The following is a 17,762-nucleotide window of genomic DNA, read 5'->3' on the forward strand; positions in this document are numbered from 1 at the left end:
TAAGGCTATCCTAGCTCCTGGTGTCTATGTGCCTGAGTTGGGGCCAGGATTTGTTCCTGATACTTAGGCAAACAAAACATTAAGGAAATATTCAGTACCAGTCAGAAAACCACTTTGCTCAAGACCCATCCCTCCATCTTCCCCTCCCTCACCCCCAGTTGACCCAGGAGATCTCTTCTATTTCCCTTTTCCAGGGAAATCCATGCATCCCTCGCTGGGCCCTCTTTGTTATCTAGCCTCTCTGGGGCTGTGGATTGTAGGTTGCTTATGCTGTACTTTACTCCTAATATCCACTTATGAGTGAGTACATACCATGTTGTCTTTCTCGGTCTGGATTACCTCACTCAGAATGATTTTTTTCTAGTTCCATCCATTTGCCTGCAAATTTCATGATGTCATTGTTTTTTAAGAGCTGAGTAATACTCCATTGTGTAAATGCACCGCATTTTCCTTATCCATTCTTCAGTTGAGGGGCATCTAGGTTGTTTCCAGGTTCTGGCTATTACAAATAATGCTGCTAGGAACATAGTTGAGCAAGTGTCCTTGTAGGATTGAAGATCCTTTGGGTGCCCAAAAATGATATCATTAGGTCTTGAGGTAGATTGATTCCCAATTTTCTAAGAAGTCACCATACTGATTTCCAAAGTGGCTGTATGGGTTGGGTGGGCTGGGTGTGGAAGCAGGTTGGAGGAGGGACAGAGGTGGAGAGTAACAAAAGAGATGTCTTGATGGTGCCATTTGGGGGTTAAGGAGAAACCTGGTGCTAGGGAAACCCCCAGGAATCCACAAGGATGACTCAGCTAAGACTCCTAGCAATAGTGGAGAGGGTGCCTGAACTGGCCATCTACTGTAATCAGATTGGTGATGACCCTAATTGTCATCATAGAGCCTTCATCATCCAGTAACTAATGGAAGAAGATGCAGAGAGCCACAGTCAAGCACTGGGCCACTATCCGGGAGTCTTGCTGAAGAAAGGGAGGAGGGATTGTATGAGCCAGGGGTTCATGTTGGGGGAACCCACCGAGACAGCTGACATGAGCTCATGGGAGATCATGGACTCTGGACCAACAATTAGGGAGCCTGTATGGGACCAACCTAGGCCCTCTGCATGTGTGTGGCAATTGTGTAGCTTGGTCTCTTTGTAAGGCTTCTAACAATGAGATCAGGACCTGTCCCTGGTGCTTAGCAGGCTTTTGGGAATCTGTTCCCTATGCTGGATTACCTGGCCCAGCCTTGACGCAAGGAGAGTTGCTTGGTCCTGCTTCAACTTGATGTGCCAAGCTTTGTTCAAGCCCATGGGAGGCCTGCCCCTTTCCGAATGGAGACAGAGGAGGAGTAGATGGGGAGGGGGGTAGATGGGAAGCACGGGGGCGGGGGGACTTGGAGGAGAGGAGGGAGGAGAAGCTGTGGTCAGTATGTAAAATAAATGAAACAATGTTATTGAAATAAAAACTGAAAAAGAAAACAAGAAACCCGCGCTGCTGCCTTCACGAACTTGGCCAGCAGGGGGAGTGCAGTGGCTGTGCATTCTCCTTGCTGTGTCAAGTTTGTGTCTTCCTGCGTCTAGAGTGGCACTCAGTGTGGAAGTGTTTATACGCAGGATTAGTCTTCCCAAGTCTCTTGAAGTTAAGAGGCTCTTACCCACTAGTTTCAGGCAAACAGCCCAAGGACAATGGGTATGACCAAAATAGTTTCATTTTTCTTGCTTAGGGCCTGAAAGGATCCACTTCACTAGGTTGAGTTCCCTGGAAACCCAGAGTGTCCTATTCACACAGCTGGCTTTAGTGCTGTGGCTCCAGAAAGATCATTCCTGCTGCTCGAGCTTGTCAGAAAGCTTAGGGAAAGCTAGACCCATACAGACATGGGGGCACCACAGAGTTATCTGGGGACATTTTAAAAATTCCAGCTCCTGAACACCACTTTAGAGCTTCTAGATAGAGTGGTTTGGAAATACGTACTGTAACTAATTGAGATCCGGCAGTTAGCTTGAACCAGCGTTTGAGAACCACTAATCCAAAAGAATCCCAGATGCGATATTTCATCAGTCCTAATGCCCCTGCACAGCCCTTAGGGCCATACAGAGCCAAAGGACTTGGAATCAAAACAGGAGTTTAACCCTGGTGGTTGCACTGTATAAATCATGCTGACATCATAAAGAAACTTCAAAGTAGTTCAAGAACCTAAAGCCGGCCCTTCGCAAAGGAACAAGGACCCTTCCAGGAAGGTGATGAGGGATGACCAATGGAGGAAGGTATCTGTGAAGGAAGGCAGCAACTCTGTCCCCTGAGGTGTTTCAAGATAATAAACTCCACCTCTACTGGCATTTGCTAGTAAACATGGCAGAATTTAAGCCTTGCTTTCTAGAAAGCTGCCTTTCTGGACATGGGTGTACCCACCTCACCCCCAGTAGGCTTAAGTTCCTTTCCTGGGCTTATCCAGCTATTCTGGACTAAGGATCTTTTCTGCCCCAGCCCTGGGCAGTGGTGCTTAGATCAGCATATGACCCTGGACTTTCTGAGTAATTGAGGTGATGGTCCTTAACCTCACTGACCTTGGCCACAGTCTATCCCCATGTTGGATACAGGCCTCTGAGCAAACAAGTACAGTCTGACTCACAGTTGTAAAGTACTCAGTCATGGGAAAGCATACCAACCAGGGTTTCATTAGTTATCAAATCAACAGGCAACAGAACCCCAGCTCTTTTGGTAAGATGCAGAGGCAAGACATTGTGTAGGGACAACTGACAAGAAAACCACCTCTAACCGGGTAGTGGTGGCACACACCTTTAATCCCAGCACTTGGGAGGCAGAGCCAGGTGGATCTCTGTGAGTTCGAGGCCAGCCTGGGCTACAGAGCGAGATCCAGGAAAGGTGCAAAGCTACACAGAGAAACCCTGTCTAAAAGAGAGAGAGAGAGAGAGAGAGAGAGAGAGAGAGAGAGAGAGAGAGAGAGAGAGAGAGAGAGAGAGAAGAAAAAGAAAAGAAAACCCCCACCTCGAACTGCAATACTAAAGACTGGGATCCAGGCCAAGAAACAAGAAGCATACTGGTGGTGATGATGAGCCTGAGGTCAGGTGGTCTTGGCGAAGGACTGTAGAGGTGAGCTGGACCTTTCTTTGGATGAGAAGCCCTCTAAAACATTGTTACATTTTGCTGTCTGGGGACAGAGCTGTACAGGCCTAACAGGAAAGAACTCAGGTGCTGTCATCTCGGGACTCTCTCATAGCAGGATTCCAGTGAGTGCATTAAAGAAACACCTTCAAACAAGGACACCTGCCTGGGGCTATTGTACCTTCACTAGACATTTTTAGTTTACAGTTAGACAAAGGACTGGGTGTATAGAAAGCAACTATTGGACTCTCCTGCTGGAGAATCACCCAAAAATCAAACAAAATGTTCCACCTGACAGGAAAGCCATCCTCCACCTCAGCCCCCCTTAGGACAATGATACCAAAAGAAATGAAATGTTTCAAAATAAATTTAGCCCAAAAAACATAATGTAGAGTTGTACACAAAAACTCTGAGAGGCATGAGATGGTTCAGTGGGTAATGGCATGTGCTGCCAAGTCAGATGACCCGAGTTCAATCCTTGGAACCCATATGGTAGAAGGTGAGAATCTACTCCTGCAGGCTGTCCTGTGACCTCCACACACATGCTGGCATGCTTAGTGCGCTCTCCACACACAAATAAATACAAATTTTTAAATAAATTAATCCAATTATTTTCTTCTAGGAGCAGTCAATAATGTTGAGTGTATGTTCTCAACATCTGTTATCACAACATAACCTTGTATTCATTGTTGTCTAATTTTATTTTTGTGTGTGTATGTATGTATGTGCACCATGTGCCTGCAGAGGGAAGAATAGGACGCTAAGTCCCCTGAAACGGAGTTACAGACAGTTGTGAACCATGATGTAGGTTTTGGGAATCGAACCTGGGTCCTCTCCAAGAGCAGCAAGGACTCTTAATCACTGAGCCATCTCTCCAGCCCTCTGTTATTGAATTCTTGCTTCTAAGTAATTGCATTATCCTGTAACTAGGTCATGGGGCCTTTGAACATAGGAGATGTATCTTCCTGTAACACATATTCCGTGGCATCCTTTGCATAATATGTATTTGTTAGCTTGAATCTCGCCTCATGCAAGAAAGGGGAGGGGGCCCCGGGGAACAAACATCAACTACTCACGATGGAATGTGTGAAGAAGAGTGGAATTCTTGCTAAAGAACTGGAATTGTAAGGCAGCCTACTTTTACACTTTAAAAAAAAGGGGGGTTGGAGATCCAAGGCACACACCTTGGGGATGCAGGAAATGTTAGTCCACATCTCCTTTCAAGACTTCACAGAGCCAGGTGAAGTGGCACACACCTTTTAATCCTAGCACTAGAGGGGCAGAGGCAGGAGGATCTCTATGTGTTTGAGGCCAGCCTGGTCTATAGAGTGAGTTCCAGGACAGTCAGGGCTGAATGATTAGACCTTGTTTAAAAAAAAAAAACAGACAAACAAACAAACAAAAAATCATACTTATGACTGTCAAAAACCTCGTCTTGTGGCTAGGGATGTAGCTAAGGGATAGAGATGCAAGGCCCTAGCTTCTAGCCTCAGCACTGCAAACAAACAGAGTCTTCCTGGAAGAAAGCAAGACATAAAGACATGTGATAATCTATACAAAGTTTATTTTGCTATCAGTTTGTATGGAAACAAGCAGGTGTCAGCATTATGCAGGCACAGAAAAAGGGGAAAGAAAAAACTCCAGTGCTGATTCTCTTGTATTTACACCATTTGGTTTCAACAAGGACAGGAAGCTTTACTGTTAGCTTCCTGTGGGAACTCCAGTTTCTGCACCTTGCCTTGCTGCCTCTCAGCATCACGATACAACAGGGATTTCTGGGCCTTCAGCCGGCAAGCCAGGCACATGAAAATTGACTCCACGTTCTGGCTTTCTTTGGGGTCCTTGGCTGATGTCTCAAACAAGAGCATGTTGTGGGCATCAGCAAATTTCAGGGCTAAGTTGGAGGGTACCTGGATCTGTTCCCTCAAGTCACACTTGTTACCCACAAGCACCTTTGGGACTAGTGCGGGCACAGCATGCCCGTTGCATTCTTGGATCCACATTTTTAAGTTGGTAAAGGAGGTCATCTTGGTGACGTCATAGACAAAGACCACAGCATGCACATTGCGGTAGTAGTGCTCGACCATGCTTTTACGGAAGCGTTCCTGTCCTGCTGTGTCCCACACCTGAACCTGCAACAAAAACCCACATGTGAAGTCGGAAAAGGAAACATGGGCATATGAGAAAAAGCATAGTCTTAAAGCATTAGAAAATGCGCTTACAAGTCCGGATACAGCAAGTGGTTCGGGACAGATTAGCAGAATGGACCTATCAAAGCTCAGAGAGAAGTTTTAGAGTTTGCTAAGTTTTTTTTTCTTAAAATTTCTCAATGAAAATACAGAGTTGAAAAATCTAAGAGATTTTTTACAGTTTAAAAATAGCACGCAAGGGCCGGGCGTTGGTGGCGCACGCCTTTAATCCCAGCACTTGGGAGGCAGAGGCAGGCGGATCTCTGTGAGTTATAGGCCAGCCTGGTCTCCAAAGCGAGTTCCAGGAAAGGCACAAAGCTACACAGAGAAACCCTGTCTCGAAAAACCAAAAAAAAAAAAAAAAAAAAAAAATAGCACACAAGGACTGGAGAGTTGGCACAGAGGTTAATAGGACTTGTTGCAGAGGACCCAGGTTTGATTCCCAGCATCCATGCCTGTGACGACAGTCCCAGGGGATTGGATGCCCTCTTCTGACCTTGGCTAGCACCAGGCATGCACACAGTGCTCTTTACATACATGCAAGCAAAACACTCATACACATAAAACAATGAAACTTAAAAATTAATAAAAATAGTACACAGCTTGATCAAATTTTCTGGAGGGCAATGTGACAGTTTCATCAATAATCTTAAAAATGTTTCACAACCTTAAGATCTGTGATCCTACTTCCAGGAATCTGTACTAAAGACATTGAAAAGATGATCTCAAATACTTTGAAAATATGATCACAGTGTTATTTTTACTGAAGGAAAAACATTCACTATGAGAGGAATAGCACACGTATGCACAGACACACACACTAAAAGTAATATTTTCACCAATTTACACCTACAATTCCAGCACTCAAGGGTAAGGCAAAAGGATTGCTGTGAGTTCAAGACCAACCTGGGCTACATGAAAATAAAAAATTGTGTCTTAAAAGTCCAGAGACGCCGGGCGGTGGTGGCGCACGCCTTTAATCCCAGCACTCGGGAGGCAGAGCCAGGCGGATCTCTGTGAGTTCGAGGCCAGCCTGGGCTACCAAGTGAGTCCCAGGAAAGGCGCAAAGCTACACAGAGAAACCCTGTCTCAAAAAACCAAAAAAAAAAAAAGTCCAGAGAGAAAGCCTGGCGTTGGTGGCACACGCCTTTAATCCCAGCACTCGGGAGGCAGAGGCAGGTGGATCTCTGTGAGTTCGAGGCCAGCCTGGTCTACAAAGTGAGTTTCAGGAAAGGTGCAAAGCTACACAGAGAAACCCTGTGTCAAAAAACCAAAAAAAAAAAAAGTCCAGAGAGAGAAAGTGAGAAAGAGATATTTTTCAGGGCTGGTATGTTCAGTTTTTAACTGGCCCCAAATATTTTCATAGAATATAATCTCAATTTTAAAAAACATTAAACACAAGCATATTTGTAGGAATGCTAAAATTATATATACCAGAATGTTAATGGCTATTTGAATATAGGTAATATTTATTCTCTTTGGGTTTTTTTCCTTTCCCAAATTTTCTGCTTTAAAATACATGTTACTTTGTAGTGTTTTCTTTGTCATGGTTGGTTTTTTTTTTTTTTTGTTTTGTTTTTTGAGACAGGGTTTCTCTGTGTAGCTTTGTGCCTTTCCTGGGACTCACTTGGTAGCCCAGGCTGGCCTCGAACTCACAGGGATCCGCCTGGCTCTGCCTCCCAAGTGCTGGGATTAAAGGCGTGCGCCACCACCGCCCGGCCATGGTTGTTCTTTTGAGACAGGGTCTTAACGTATATACATCCCAAGCTGGCCTCGAACTAGTCATCCTCCTGCCTCACCTTCCTGAACTCAGATTATATATGTGGCATGCACCTTCTTACTTAACTTTGTATTACAAGATTAGAAACACTAAGCTGAGTCAGGCCAGACTAACCAACATAAATTGGAGGCCAGCCTGAACTACATGAGAACCTGCTTTACTCCCATTAGAAAAACAAAGCTAGTGTTAAAAAATCTCATCATTGCTGGGCGGTGGTGGTGCATGCCTTTAATACCAGCACTCTGGAGGCAGAGGCAGGCAAACCTCTGTGAGTTCAAGGCCAGCCTGATCTGTAAAGCAAGTTCCAGACAGCCAAGGAACATAGAGAAATCCTGTGTATAAAAACCAAACACCAAAACCAAAAAAACTTTCCATTTAGCTTTATTTAGTTGCTTATTTAAATGAGACCTTATTATATAGCCCAAACTGCCTTCAAATTCATGATCCTCCTGTCTCAGCCACACCGATGCTGGAATTACATGCTTGAGCTACCATGGCTGTTTTTTAATTTATTTTTAAACTCACTTCTTTGTTATGTAAAAGATAATTTATTTTGCTCTATTTTCCTTCTGCATCTTGGCTTTTGGGATAAAGGCCAACTTATGAAGAGAAAAATCTGGTATCAGTAACACATGCACAGACATAATTTCCAGGAGGAATACTCTGGAAGTCAACATATATTCAAGCCCAATGTTATTTTCTGTGGCATATTCAGGGTCTGGGACAGAAGATATTCAAGCTCAGAATGATGATCTCAAGACCCCATAAAATGAATAAATCCTCAGTTATCAAACAAAATTTTGTTATGGCCACTAGCTTGACTACTATGACTCTTCAAATGAAGTCTATAGTCTTTATTGAGGGTTAGCAGTCAGTGAGTGTAATCTATGGAATAGAATTGAATCTCTTTGCTGAGTGAAGATCTTATAAGACCATCATTCAGAGCACCAGTTTCCATTGTCCTGGCTCTCCTTCATCATCCTCCAGGATCTTTTAGTGAAGCTCACTTCTAGGCTGGCCCGGCCTCGGTCCTTCAGGCTGTCTCAGCCTCTTAGTGTTGGGCTTGCTGATATTTACCACCAGCCTCCGCTTCCGTTTGGACGCTCACAGACCCTGGTCAGGCTCTCCTCCCCGTGTTTCCGGACTACAGCGGTCATTTGGTTTCTGGATGTCTCCACTCCATTGTTCCCTGAATGTTGCTGTCACAGTAGGCATCTGTATCCCTGCTTGCACCTGTATGCCATCTTCCTCTTCAGGAAATTAGGGCAACCTCTAATGCATGTGCTGTCAAGTGGAAATAGTTAAATCTGTCTTAATTTGACCCATCCCTACCTAGGTTCAAGATGCTCAGCCACATCTTTCTCAGTGACTGTGGTCCACTAGTTCACCCTTCCACAGTAGATCCTGAGCCCAATCTCATCCACTCTTAAAGACGCAGCTTATGTTTCTACCTTCATCTTCAACTCTTTCTTTAGGGGAGGAGGCCTTCTTGTGAGACAGGGTCTCTCTATTTAGTCCTGGCTGTCCTGAAACCCACTATGTGAACCAGGCTGGCCTTGAACTCACAGAGATCCACCTGCCTCTGCATCCCAAATGCTGGCATTACAGGTATGAGCCACTAGGCTTGGTTCAAATCTTTATTTTTTATTTTTATTTATTTATTTATTTATTTATTTATTTATTTATTTATTTATTTATTTATTTATTTATTTATTTATTTATTTATTTGGTTTTTCGAGACAGGGTTTCTCTGTGTAGCTTTGTGCCTCTCCTGGGACTCACTTGGTAGTCCAGGCTGGCCTCGAACTCACAGAGATCCACCTGCCTCTGCCTCCCGAGTGCTGGGATTAAAGGCGTGCGTCGCCGCCGCCGCCGCCGCCGCCGCCGCCGCCGCCACCACCACCCGGCTTTATTTTTTATTTTTAATTTTAAAGATTTACTATTTTATTATTTCTATTTTATGTGTATTAATGTTTTGTCTGCATCTCTGCCTGTGCAGCACATGCATGCAGTGCTTGCAGAGGCCAAAAGAGAACAACAGATCTCCTGGAGCTGGAATTACAGATGGCTATCAGCCACCATAAGGGTACTGGGAATGGAACCCCAGACCTCTGGAAGAGCAGCCAATGGTCTTAACCACTGAGCCCTGTCTCCACTCTCCCCATCTGAGAATCTTTTCTAACTTCTCTACCATTCTCTTCTCTTAGGAATTTTGGTTGCACTTTGGATCTCCATTTAGAATACATTTGTGTGTTCTCTGTTCCAGCCGCGCTGCTGGTCTCTTGCTGACTAAACTGTAGGCAGTGTTTTTCAGCTTTGACTTGTGCATCACTGAAGTAGTGGTGGTGGTGATCAAAAGCAGTTTGGGCCTGAGCCACTAGAACAGACAGCTCAGGTATCTGCCAAAGACATTTCAGAGAAAGCATCCGACTTTGATTACATACAAAATCAAAAATCCTCAAAGACTGTTTTGTTTCTATAAGCAGAAACAAAAAAAAAATGATTTCTATTCCTTCTACCTCTCTGGTGCTCTGAACAGGAAGAAAGAGAGGCAGATGGGGAGAGGGATGGAGGTCAGGGGGAAGAAACACAGGCCCAGTACAGGAATATCATTTCCACTTGGCTCCAGATCTCCACTTCCCACCCCCACTCTCCAGTAGTCTTAACTCTTGCCTCTGAGTGAAGCTGAATCCCTGTCGGCCCTCAGGCATGTGGCAGATGCTTTAACACCATGAGCTCAGGATTCTAAAAATACCTGCAGGAACGCGGGTGGGAATGTGTGAGGTGTTTGAACTGAGTAAGGTTGGCTGTTTGGCTTTTCCTTGGCTTCCTAATTGTGTACACCACCCAAGTTGCCAGAACTGTAGGGAGAGCCCCTCTGCTGGAGCTCTCCTCTGCCTTTGTGAAGCTACAAAGAAAGCCTTGAAGCTTTCATGTAGAGGCTCGGGAATTCAAGGGTAGTTACTGCTCCAATTCCAGCTCTATATAAACCACATCCAAAGTTTGTGCACCCCTGCCTGTAATGAGACATAAGCCCAGAAGCAGGCTACTCCCAGCAGAAAACACTAGCGGGTATGGCCTCGAAGCCTCTAAAACGGAAGTACACCAGTCAGGCTCACTGGATGCATGGAATGGGTTCTCTGTGTCTGGGGATGCAGTTTTCCTGTCCTCAGCATCCTTATGGTCCTTTTATCCTTGCTAGGGAGTGAAAGAAGATGCTTGCCCTCCTCTTTCGTTCCTTCCCAGTGGACATGATTGAAGCCTGCCCCTTAGCTCCACATGCCTGAGATGCTCATCACTCTCAGAGGGGCAGTAGGGTACAGTGGAAGCAAACCAACTGGAATGCAAATCTCTCCCCAAACCATGTGTTAGTTGTGTGTCCTTTTTCTACTTCAGATTCCTCATCTGGTATGTCTTGTTGGCATTCCTTGAATATGCATGACACTAATACAGATTACAGAACCCTCCAGATGTCCAGACCATGGAAGCTCAATTGCCCTTTATAAACAGTGTAGTGTTTACTCCACACACCTCCTTCTAGATGATGTAAATTATCTCATAATATTTGATACAACACAAATGATTAAAAATACCTGGTATAATGGATTGTTTAGGGAATAAGAAAAAAAAAGTCTGTATATGTTTAGGTAGATGTATGCATATGCACACACCACACACACACACACACACACACACACACACACAAGATCTCATATAGATCAGGCTGGCCTGCCTCGAACTCCTTATATAGCAAAAGATGGACTTGACCTTCTGATTTTCCTGTTTCCACTCCCTGAGTGCTAAGATTTCAGACATAGGTCACTGGGCCAGGATTATGCGTCAATGGGATTGAACTCAGGGCCTCATACTTGCTAGGCAAGCACTTTACTAACAGAGCTGTACCCTTAGTCCCTCCTTTGTTTTCTAAATACTTTATTCTCAGTTAGTTGGACCCCTTGAGTACAGAGGGCCGGCCGACTGTGTCCATTCTTTCTTCCTCTCGGGCAGGCCTGACACCACTGAATCTACACGGACGGCTGACGGAGGAAGTGCAGCTGGGAAGAGCCTCCCGCCTTCTACTGCGTAGCTGAGTAAACGAACAGTCATTCCTTAACCGAGCCTCACTTTCCTCATCTCTACAGAGGGAACTTGAGCTTCTCTGTGGTTGCTAGGATGATCCCATGAAATGAGACATGAGAAGAAGCTTTTGTAGGATGTGACATGCTCAGCGAACATTGGTTGTTATCACTGTCTGGGAGAGCACATCAGCCTTTAGTGCTGTGCCTCCGATCTACTGGTTCTCATTCTGGAAAGCTTGGCTCTGGAAGCTTAAACAGGGCAAGAGCAGCCAGTGGGAAGAAACAGGGAGAAAGATGCATTATCTTGCCATGCGTGGCTTGGATAGGCCCAGATTAATGGTGACGGGCAAAGGCTGAGGGGCATGGGGTGGAGAGCTGCCACAGCCCTGCCTGAATGAGTTTCAGCAAGCCCTCCATCCCCTGCACACACTCTTAGCTGACCTGGGCCTTTTTTTTTTATTTAGGAGATGTATCATTCTATAAATGGGCTGTGAATGTCCTTTAGTTAGAGGCCAATGGCAGAAGACAAAGGTGCAAAGAAAAGAAACCTTTGCAACCTTTGCTGGATACTCCCATGGATGATGGGAAAGTTTAAAAGAAATCTTTTCTTTCTTTATTTCTTTGCTTTTTTTCTTTTTGTTTTTTTGAGACAAGGTTTTTTTGTGTGGCCCTGGCTGTCCTGAAATTAGCTTCATAGACCAGGCTGGCCTTGAACTCACAGAGATCTGTCTGCCTCTGCCTCCCGAGTGCTGGGATTAAAGGTGTGTGCTGCAACCACCCAGCTAGAAGAAATATTTTTGTATTAATTAGCTGGACTGTCACCTCTGTATCTGTGACACACACATACACAAAGCTGACACATCTGGCAATGACAGAACAGAGACAAAGACAGACAGACAGACAGACAGGCACACACACATAAACACATGGAGGAGAGGAGAGAAGCAAAGGGAGAAGAGGAGTGGAAGGAAGAGAGAAAGGAGGAAAGAGGGGGAGGCAGAGAGGACACACACAGTGATGGATAATTAACCATTAAACTATCTGACAGAAGATGGACGCTTAGAAGCCCCCACAGAAGACATGATGTCATTCTGACTGCAGGCCGCTTGTAAGGAACACTGCGCTCAACCTCCTTGCACTCACTAATGTAACACAGAACAGTGTTTTCCCCAGTGATCCGCAGAGGGGGAGAACCCTGCATCTGGGCCATGCCTGCCCAGATGGGTCATGGCTGACCCACTGGGGTGGTACTCAGCCTGTAGGAGTACCCAAACTAGGCAGAAGGGCTACTTTCTGGAAATTTTACTAAGAATGGTTCGGCAATGCCTACCCACCCCCCAGCCCTATTCATTGGTTTCTGCTTCTTTTAGCCTGAGCCAGACACAATATGGTTTAGCTAAACCTGTAGGTGATACATCCATAATGCATAATGGTTATTAACAGAAGCTCCTCCCTTCCTCTGGGAGTTGGAAGATGTCTCCATCTTTCCTGGATTGATCAGGAAAAGCTGTCAGCTTTCCTGTGTTGTGTCCCCCGCACAGATAACCTTCTGGGTTAAATGGACTTAGGACTTATGCACTCTTCTAAGCCTGGGCGGAAGGAAAAGGGATTAGCAGGGCCTCATTGTGGGCTTGATCTTGTTTGATCTTAGGTAAGTCACTTTGGCTCTCTGCGCTCCAGTTCCCTACCTATAAAATGAGGATTTGGGATTAGAGACTTTTTTTCTAAGGTCTTTTCTAGCTCTGGACACCTGTAATTCTCATGCCCAAAGTGAGACAGCCAAGGTATGAAAAGTAAACTCCAAGTACTCTGGTGAGTGTCTGGAGTGCAAGCAAAACAGATTTCTTGCTTGAATTTTATTTTATTTTTTATTTATTTAGTGGTGCTGAGGCTATGACCCGAGGCCTCACATATGCTAAACGCACACTCCACCACTGAACTACACCCCAATCCTGCAGCCTCCTGGATCCTTGAGCCATAGCCTGGAGATCCTTGCCTATGTGCAATAAGACTGGCTGCTTGGTAGTCTATCATCACTTCCAATCTAGGGGGCTAGATATTACCGTCTAAAGTAGAGCTCAGTGTAAAGAACAAGGGCTCTGGGTCTCAGTTGCAACCCTAGCAATCACAACAGATTCCTGTGCCTTTGGGCAAGCAATCTCATCCATCTCAAACTCAGTCTTCGTATCTGTCAAAGGGGAATGATAAAAATCCCAATTCTAGGCTGGCAAGATAGTTCAGCACTGGGCACCCAGTCTAACGGCCTGACTTCAATTTCTGAAACTCACAGGGGGAGGTGGGGGAGAGAATGGGTTTCACAAGTTGTCCTCTGACTTCCACATGCGTGACTTCACACACACACACACACACACACACACACACACACACACACATTACATGTAGATTTTTTTTAATTAAAAATATTTTAGCAGGGCGGAGTTGGTGCATGCCTTTAATCTGAGTACTCGGGAGGCAGAGTCAGGTGGATCTCTGTGAGTTCGAGGCCAGCCTGGTCTACAGAGCGAGATCCAGGACAGAGGCACCAAAACTACATGGATAAACCTTGTCTCAAAAAAACCAAAAAAAAAATGTTTAAATCTTAATTGCTAGGGTGGCTTATCAAGTAAGACATAATATGACTAGCTTGGGCTTTGTTTAGTCAATAATCAGAAGGTTTTCTGTTTAGTTTAGGTTTATTTTTATTATTTGTAATCATGTGTAGGTATGTGCACATGAATGAATGTGTCTGCAGAGGCCAGAGGCATCAGGTATCTCTCTAGAGCTGGGATTACAGAGTCCTCTGAAAGAGGACTTTTATGTGCTTTTAACCACTGGGCCACTTCTGCAGCCCCAATAAATAGAAGTGTTCAATTATTACCCCTAATAATTAGAGGCATTTCTTTTACATTTTATTTTAGATTTCTTTTGTGTGTATGAGTGGTTTGTAGTGAACATGCAGGTGCTCCTTTCCCTGAAACCACAGTGATGGATGATTATGAGTCACTGGGGGGGAAGGGGGGGCTGAGAGTTGAACCCAGGTCCTAGAGCGGTTGTTATTGCAGAGGGCCTGGGTTCAAGTGCTCTTAACCTCTGAGTTACCTCTCTACCACCCCAGGGGGGACTGCTTGAGTATGTGTTAACCAGGAAATGTTGGATTGTAAACGTTATGAGGTGCAAGTGGAGACATGGTGATTAGAGAAACAGATGGGCTTCAGGCTCCTGAGGATAGCCCTGATAAGGAAGATGTCGCTCTGAATAAGTCAAAGCAGGCATCCCCAGCAGAGGCTACCATGTGTGCCACCCGTGGGATACAAGGGGGCAAGCCTAGGAGAGGTCATACTATTCTGTTCCAGAACTGAGGAGTCTCTAGCACTCCCCTGCCAGGCTGGTATTTTACCATCTCTTTTATAAGCTGACAGCCTACTCCTGCTGGCTGAACTCTAGGGCAGCCTCAGCCTGCCACACCGTTCTCTCTCTCCCCCAAAGGGCGACCAGCTTTGACAGTCGTCTTCAAAGCAGGTGTAGGCACTCGCTCCTTGCAAGCAGTCAAAGCGCCAGGCACAAGCTACTCCCTCTTCATCCCCTGCCATTTGCTGTGCGCCACCATCTTCCAGACACCCTGCTCTCTCACCTGCCAGGTTCACCATCTCCCGGGTCTCATGCGCCACTGAGGGCTCTTGCCGAATTTGTCCTTAGAGCCTCCTCCCTGAACTGTGTTACAAGGCTTTGTCCTCTTGAAAATATCATCTTCCCCCAAAAGCCCATATTAAGCACTTATCTGCACGTGGTGTTGTGCTGATCTCTGTTTCTAGTGAGTCACACTGTCACAGGCTCTGCCCTCTGGGGAAAAAAGTCTGGGATATTTGGCAGAGACTCTGAAATCCAGTTTGGTTAAATACAGGGGTGACAGGAAGGGAGGAATGGTTTAAAATCCTCCCTAAGGCCATTGGGTAAGGACTCTATCCACTATTCACCTCCCACTCCTCTTTTCTCTCCGCCTCCCTCCCCCTTCCTCTCCCTCTTCCCCTAGACCCCACATACTTCTTTTTTCCCACCACTCAAATTCCAGGTGACTTTTCCACCGGCCCCTGACCTGTAAGCCTAGGGAACTCTTTAGCTCATCACAAGACTTGACTTGAAATAAATGATAACATTAAACATGAATGATTTTGAAGGTGTTTCAAAATGCATCCATTGATTTATTTCTACTTTGGCAAAAAAAGGCATATCTCAGACTTTCCAGTGTCTAATAGCCATATACTAAGGAAACTAGACACCATACAGGAAGAAGCCCTGAGTTGTGCAAACATTCAACATGAGAGTCCTTGAAAAAGATAGGGATAGATGCCCGCATTGATTTGAAAAGGACATGAAGCAATCCCCCTCTCTTCAGAAGTGGAAGAAGAAGAAGAAAACAAAAACAAAAACAAAACAAAACAAAACAAAACAAAAAAAACCCGGCAAGTTCAAAAGAATGGACTCTCTCCCCAACCGGGAGGCTCTTCCTTAGCTTCCCCCAGTCTTCCTCAAGCACAGTGTTTGGGTTTGTTTTCTGAAGCCATTTGAAAATGCAATCATTTTAATCACCAAGAAATCTTGCACAATTGGGAATGTTCCCCAGTTCTTCTCTCCACTTCACTTAGAAGACAGGCCAGGACATGTGGCTACTTCGGTTGTTTGACCAGCAAGAAGTTTACCTTCCCCTTTGGCCCTCCTTGGGGTCCAGCTACCGGCTCAAGCCAAGGCCAGCTATGAGTCTAGAGGAATTGGTCTTTAGAATCCCTGGTGCCTTCTTAGAAGATGTCCAGGACACACAAAGCTGTCCTTGCCATGTCCTGCTTCCTGCCACCTCTCCCTGCACATTGACATATTCCTGTCTTACTGGGTTTCTACCTTTACTGCACTCAATGAACATGCAAATATTTTTGCTTGACCTATTTAATAAACTGTGGGGAGAGAGTCAAGGCACTTCCCCTGGCCCTCAGATAAGTTGTTTTATGTTTTCCCAATAGGCCTTCTGAAGACAATACCAGCAGAATGAGCCGTGGGCACTTGGTTCATTAGGTTCCCCAAAGCAAGCAAAGAAACAAGTATTGGAGGGGGACTGCCCCCAAAGAACAAGTTTTGGTGATTATGAAGAGCCAGCGGGTGACTCTGTCTCAGTCTTCAAAAGGGCTCACAGCTCTGTGACACAACCAGCTCTCCATTCCACCCCCATTCCAACTCAGCCCTAATCTGAAGTGTAAAATATAATTTAAAATAAAGCAGTTTTCACGCTCCATGAATTCCCAACCTTCCTAATGTCACAGGGCTTAGCCAAGATGATTTTTTTTTTTTTGCAGCCTATTGACACCCAAGAGGTAGAAAAGACCTCAAGATTCGTAAAGTGCTTTGGGATCCATCCCACAAGACTAGCACCAGAGATGTCTCAGGCCTTCCTGTGTTCAGGGGTGTCTCTCCTGCTCAGGGTCGAGGACAATTTCAAACCTGCTTTTCCAGGCAAGAGCTCTAGGGCGAGGGCAAAGGGTAAGAATGCAACCACTCTGGCTTGCCAGAAAAATTGGGTTAGGTGGGGATGGGGGCCCCCCGAAAGAAGCTAAAAAGGGGCTGAGGATGTAGCCAGGGTTTTGAGCTCGGCAGGTGGCGACACAACCAACGCTAGACATTTATTATCACCAGAGCTATACCTCAGGCGAAACCCCCTCCCAGGTCCCTCCCTTCCCGGACCTGACCAGCTGGATCACCTTGATCTTCTCGCCCTCGATTTCCACGGTCTTCTCCCTGAAGTCCACACCGATAGTGGCCTCAGTCTTGTCTGGGAAAGTACCCCCGCAGAAGCGGAAGGTCAGGCAAGTCTTGCCCACGTTGGAGTCCCCAATCACGATGATTTTGAAGATACGAATCTGCACATACTGGTCCATCGATGAGTCAAGCTCTAGGGATGTCAAACCAGCAGCTGAAGCGGGCTGTAAGCTCCCATGGCCCAAGATGGGCTGCGCCATCTCCCCGGGACAGGACCGGGGTCCCAACCCCACTCGAGGGCTCCACACAAAGAAAGCGGCCACGTTAGTGCGCTCAAGGCGAGAGAGCTTTGTGCGTGTGTGTGCGTGTGTGTGTGTGTATGTGTGTGTGTGCGCGCGCGCGCGTGTGCGTGTCTGAAGTGTGTGTCCGCCTGTGTGTGCGTGCGCCGGCAACGTGTGTGCACGCGCACTTGAAGGGGGTGCTCTCACCCTAGGCACCCCTCCTCCTTCCCCAGTGCACCCTCCTTGCAGCTCCCAGGCACAGACACAAAAGCTTGAGAGAGAAGAAACGGAGAACCGGCCAGTCTGGAGCCCCCTCCTTCTGCCTGTGGGTGAGCTTCAGGACTGCAGGCTCAGGCTGTGCCGCGCCTTAGCCTAGACCCTCCCCTGTCTGGACCCCAGGGACACACTGGAAGGAGAAAGCCCAAGCAGAACAGGGAAAGGGATGCGGAGAGTGGCACACGCCACCCCAGAAGAGCCTTCCCTTCTTGTCCCCAGTTCTGTGGTGGGATTCAGGGTTCCCACTCCCACTTAACTTAGAGCGCATAGGGTCAGTGGGCAGTGAGCACAGCTGGGGAGGACAA

The 17,762-nt window shown here is 46.1% G+C and overlaps 1 protein-coding gene across 2 annotated transcripts; it reads right to left on the minus strand.

Moving 5' to 3' along the window:
• Positions 1–4,663: 4,663 nt before the first annotated feature.
• Positions 4,664–17,762, minus strand: Rab33a (RAB33A, member RAS oncogene family). Of its 2 annotated transcripts, none has more exons than XM_006996634.3 (2): positions 16,903–17,442; positions 4,664–5,242 (listed from the first exon to the last, which is right to left on the minus strand). In XM_006996634.3, the coding sequence occupies exons 1-2, from the start codon at positions 17,158–17,160 to the stop codon at positions 4,787–4,789; spliced, it is 714 nt and encodes a 237-aa protein (XP_006996696.1). In that variant the 5' UTR covers positions 17,161–17,442; the 3' UTR covers positions 4,664–4,786. The 2 variants fall into 2 exon arrangements, with proteins under 2 accessions (XP_006996696.1, XP_076418068.1); XM_076561953.1 differs by having other exon boundaries at positions 5,005–5,242; positions 16,886–17,762.

This window comes from Peromyscus maniculatus, chromosome X (assembly GCF_049852395.1).
Source record: "Peromyscus maniculatus bairdii isolate BWxNUB_F1_BW_parent chromosome X, HU_Pman_BW_mat_3.1, whole genome shotgun sequence".
Classification (NCBI taxonomy): Eukaryota; Metazoa; Chordata; class Mammalia; order Rodentia; family Cricetidae; genus Peromyscus; species Peromyscus maniculatus.

Bases quoted from the DNA above. Each gene is read 5' to 3' on its own strand.
- Rab33a (XM_006996634.3), bottom strand. From the start codon at position 17,160: ATGGCGCAGCCCATCTTGGGCCATGGGAGCTTACAGCCCGCTTCAGCT. The intron at 5,243-16,902 runs GTGATCCAGCTG...TTTTTGTTGCAG, and splicing joins TCGAGGGCGAGAAGATCAAG to GTTCAGGTGTGGGACACAGC.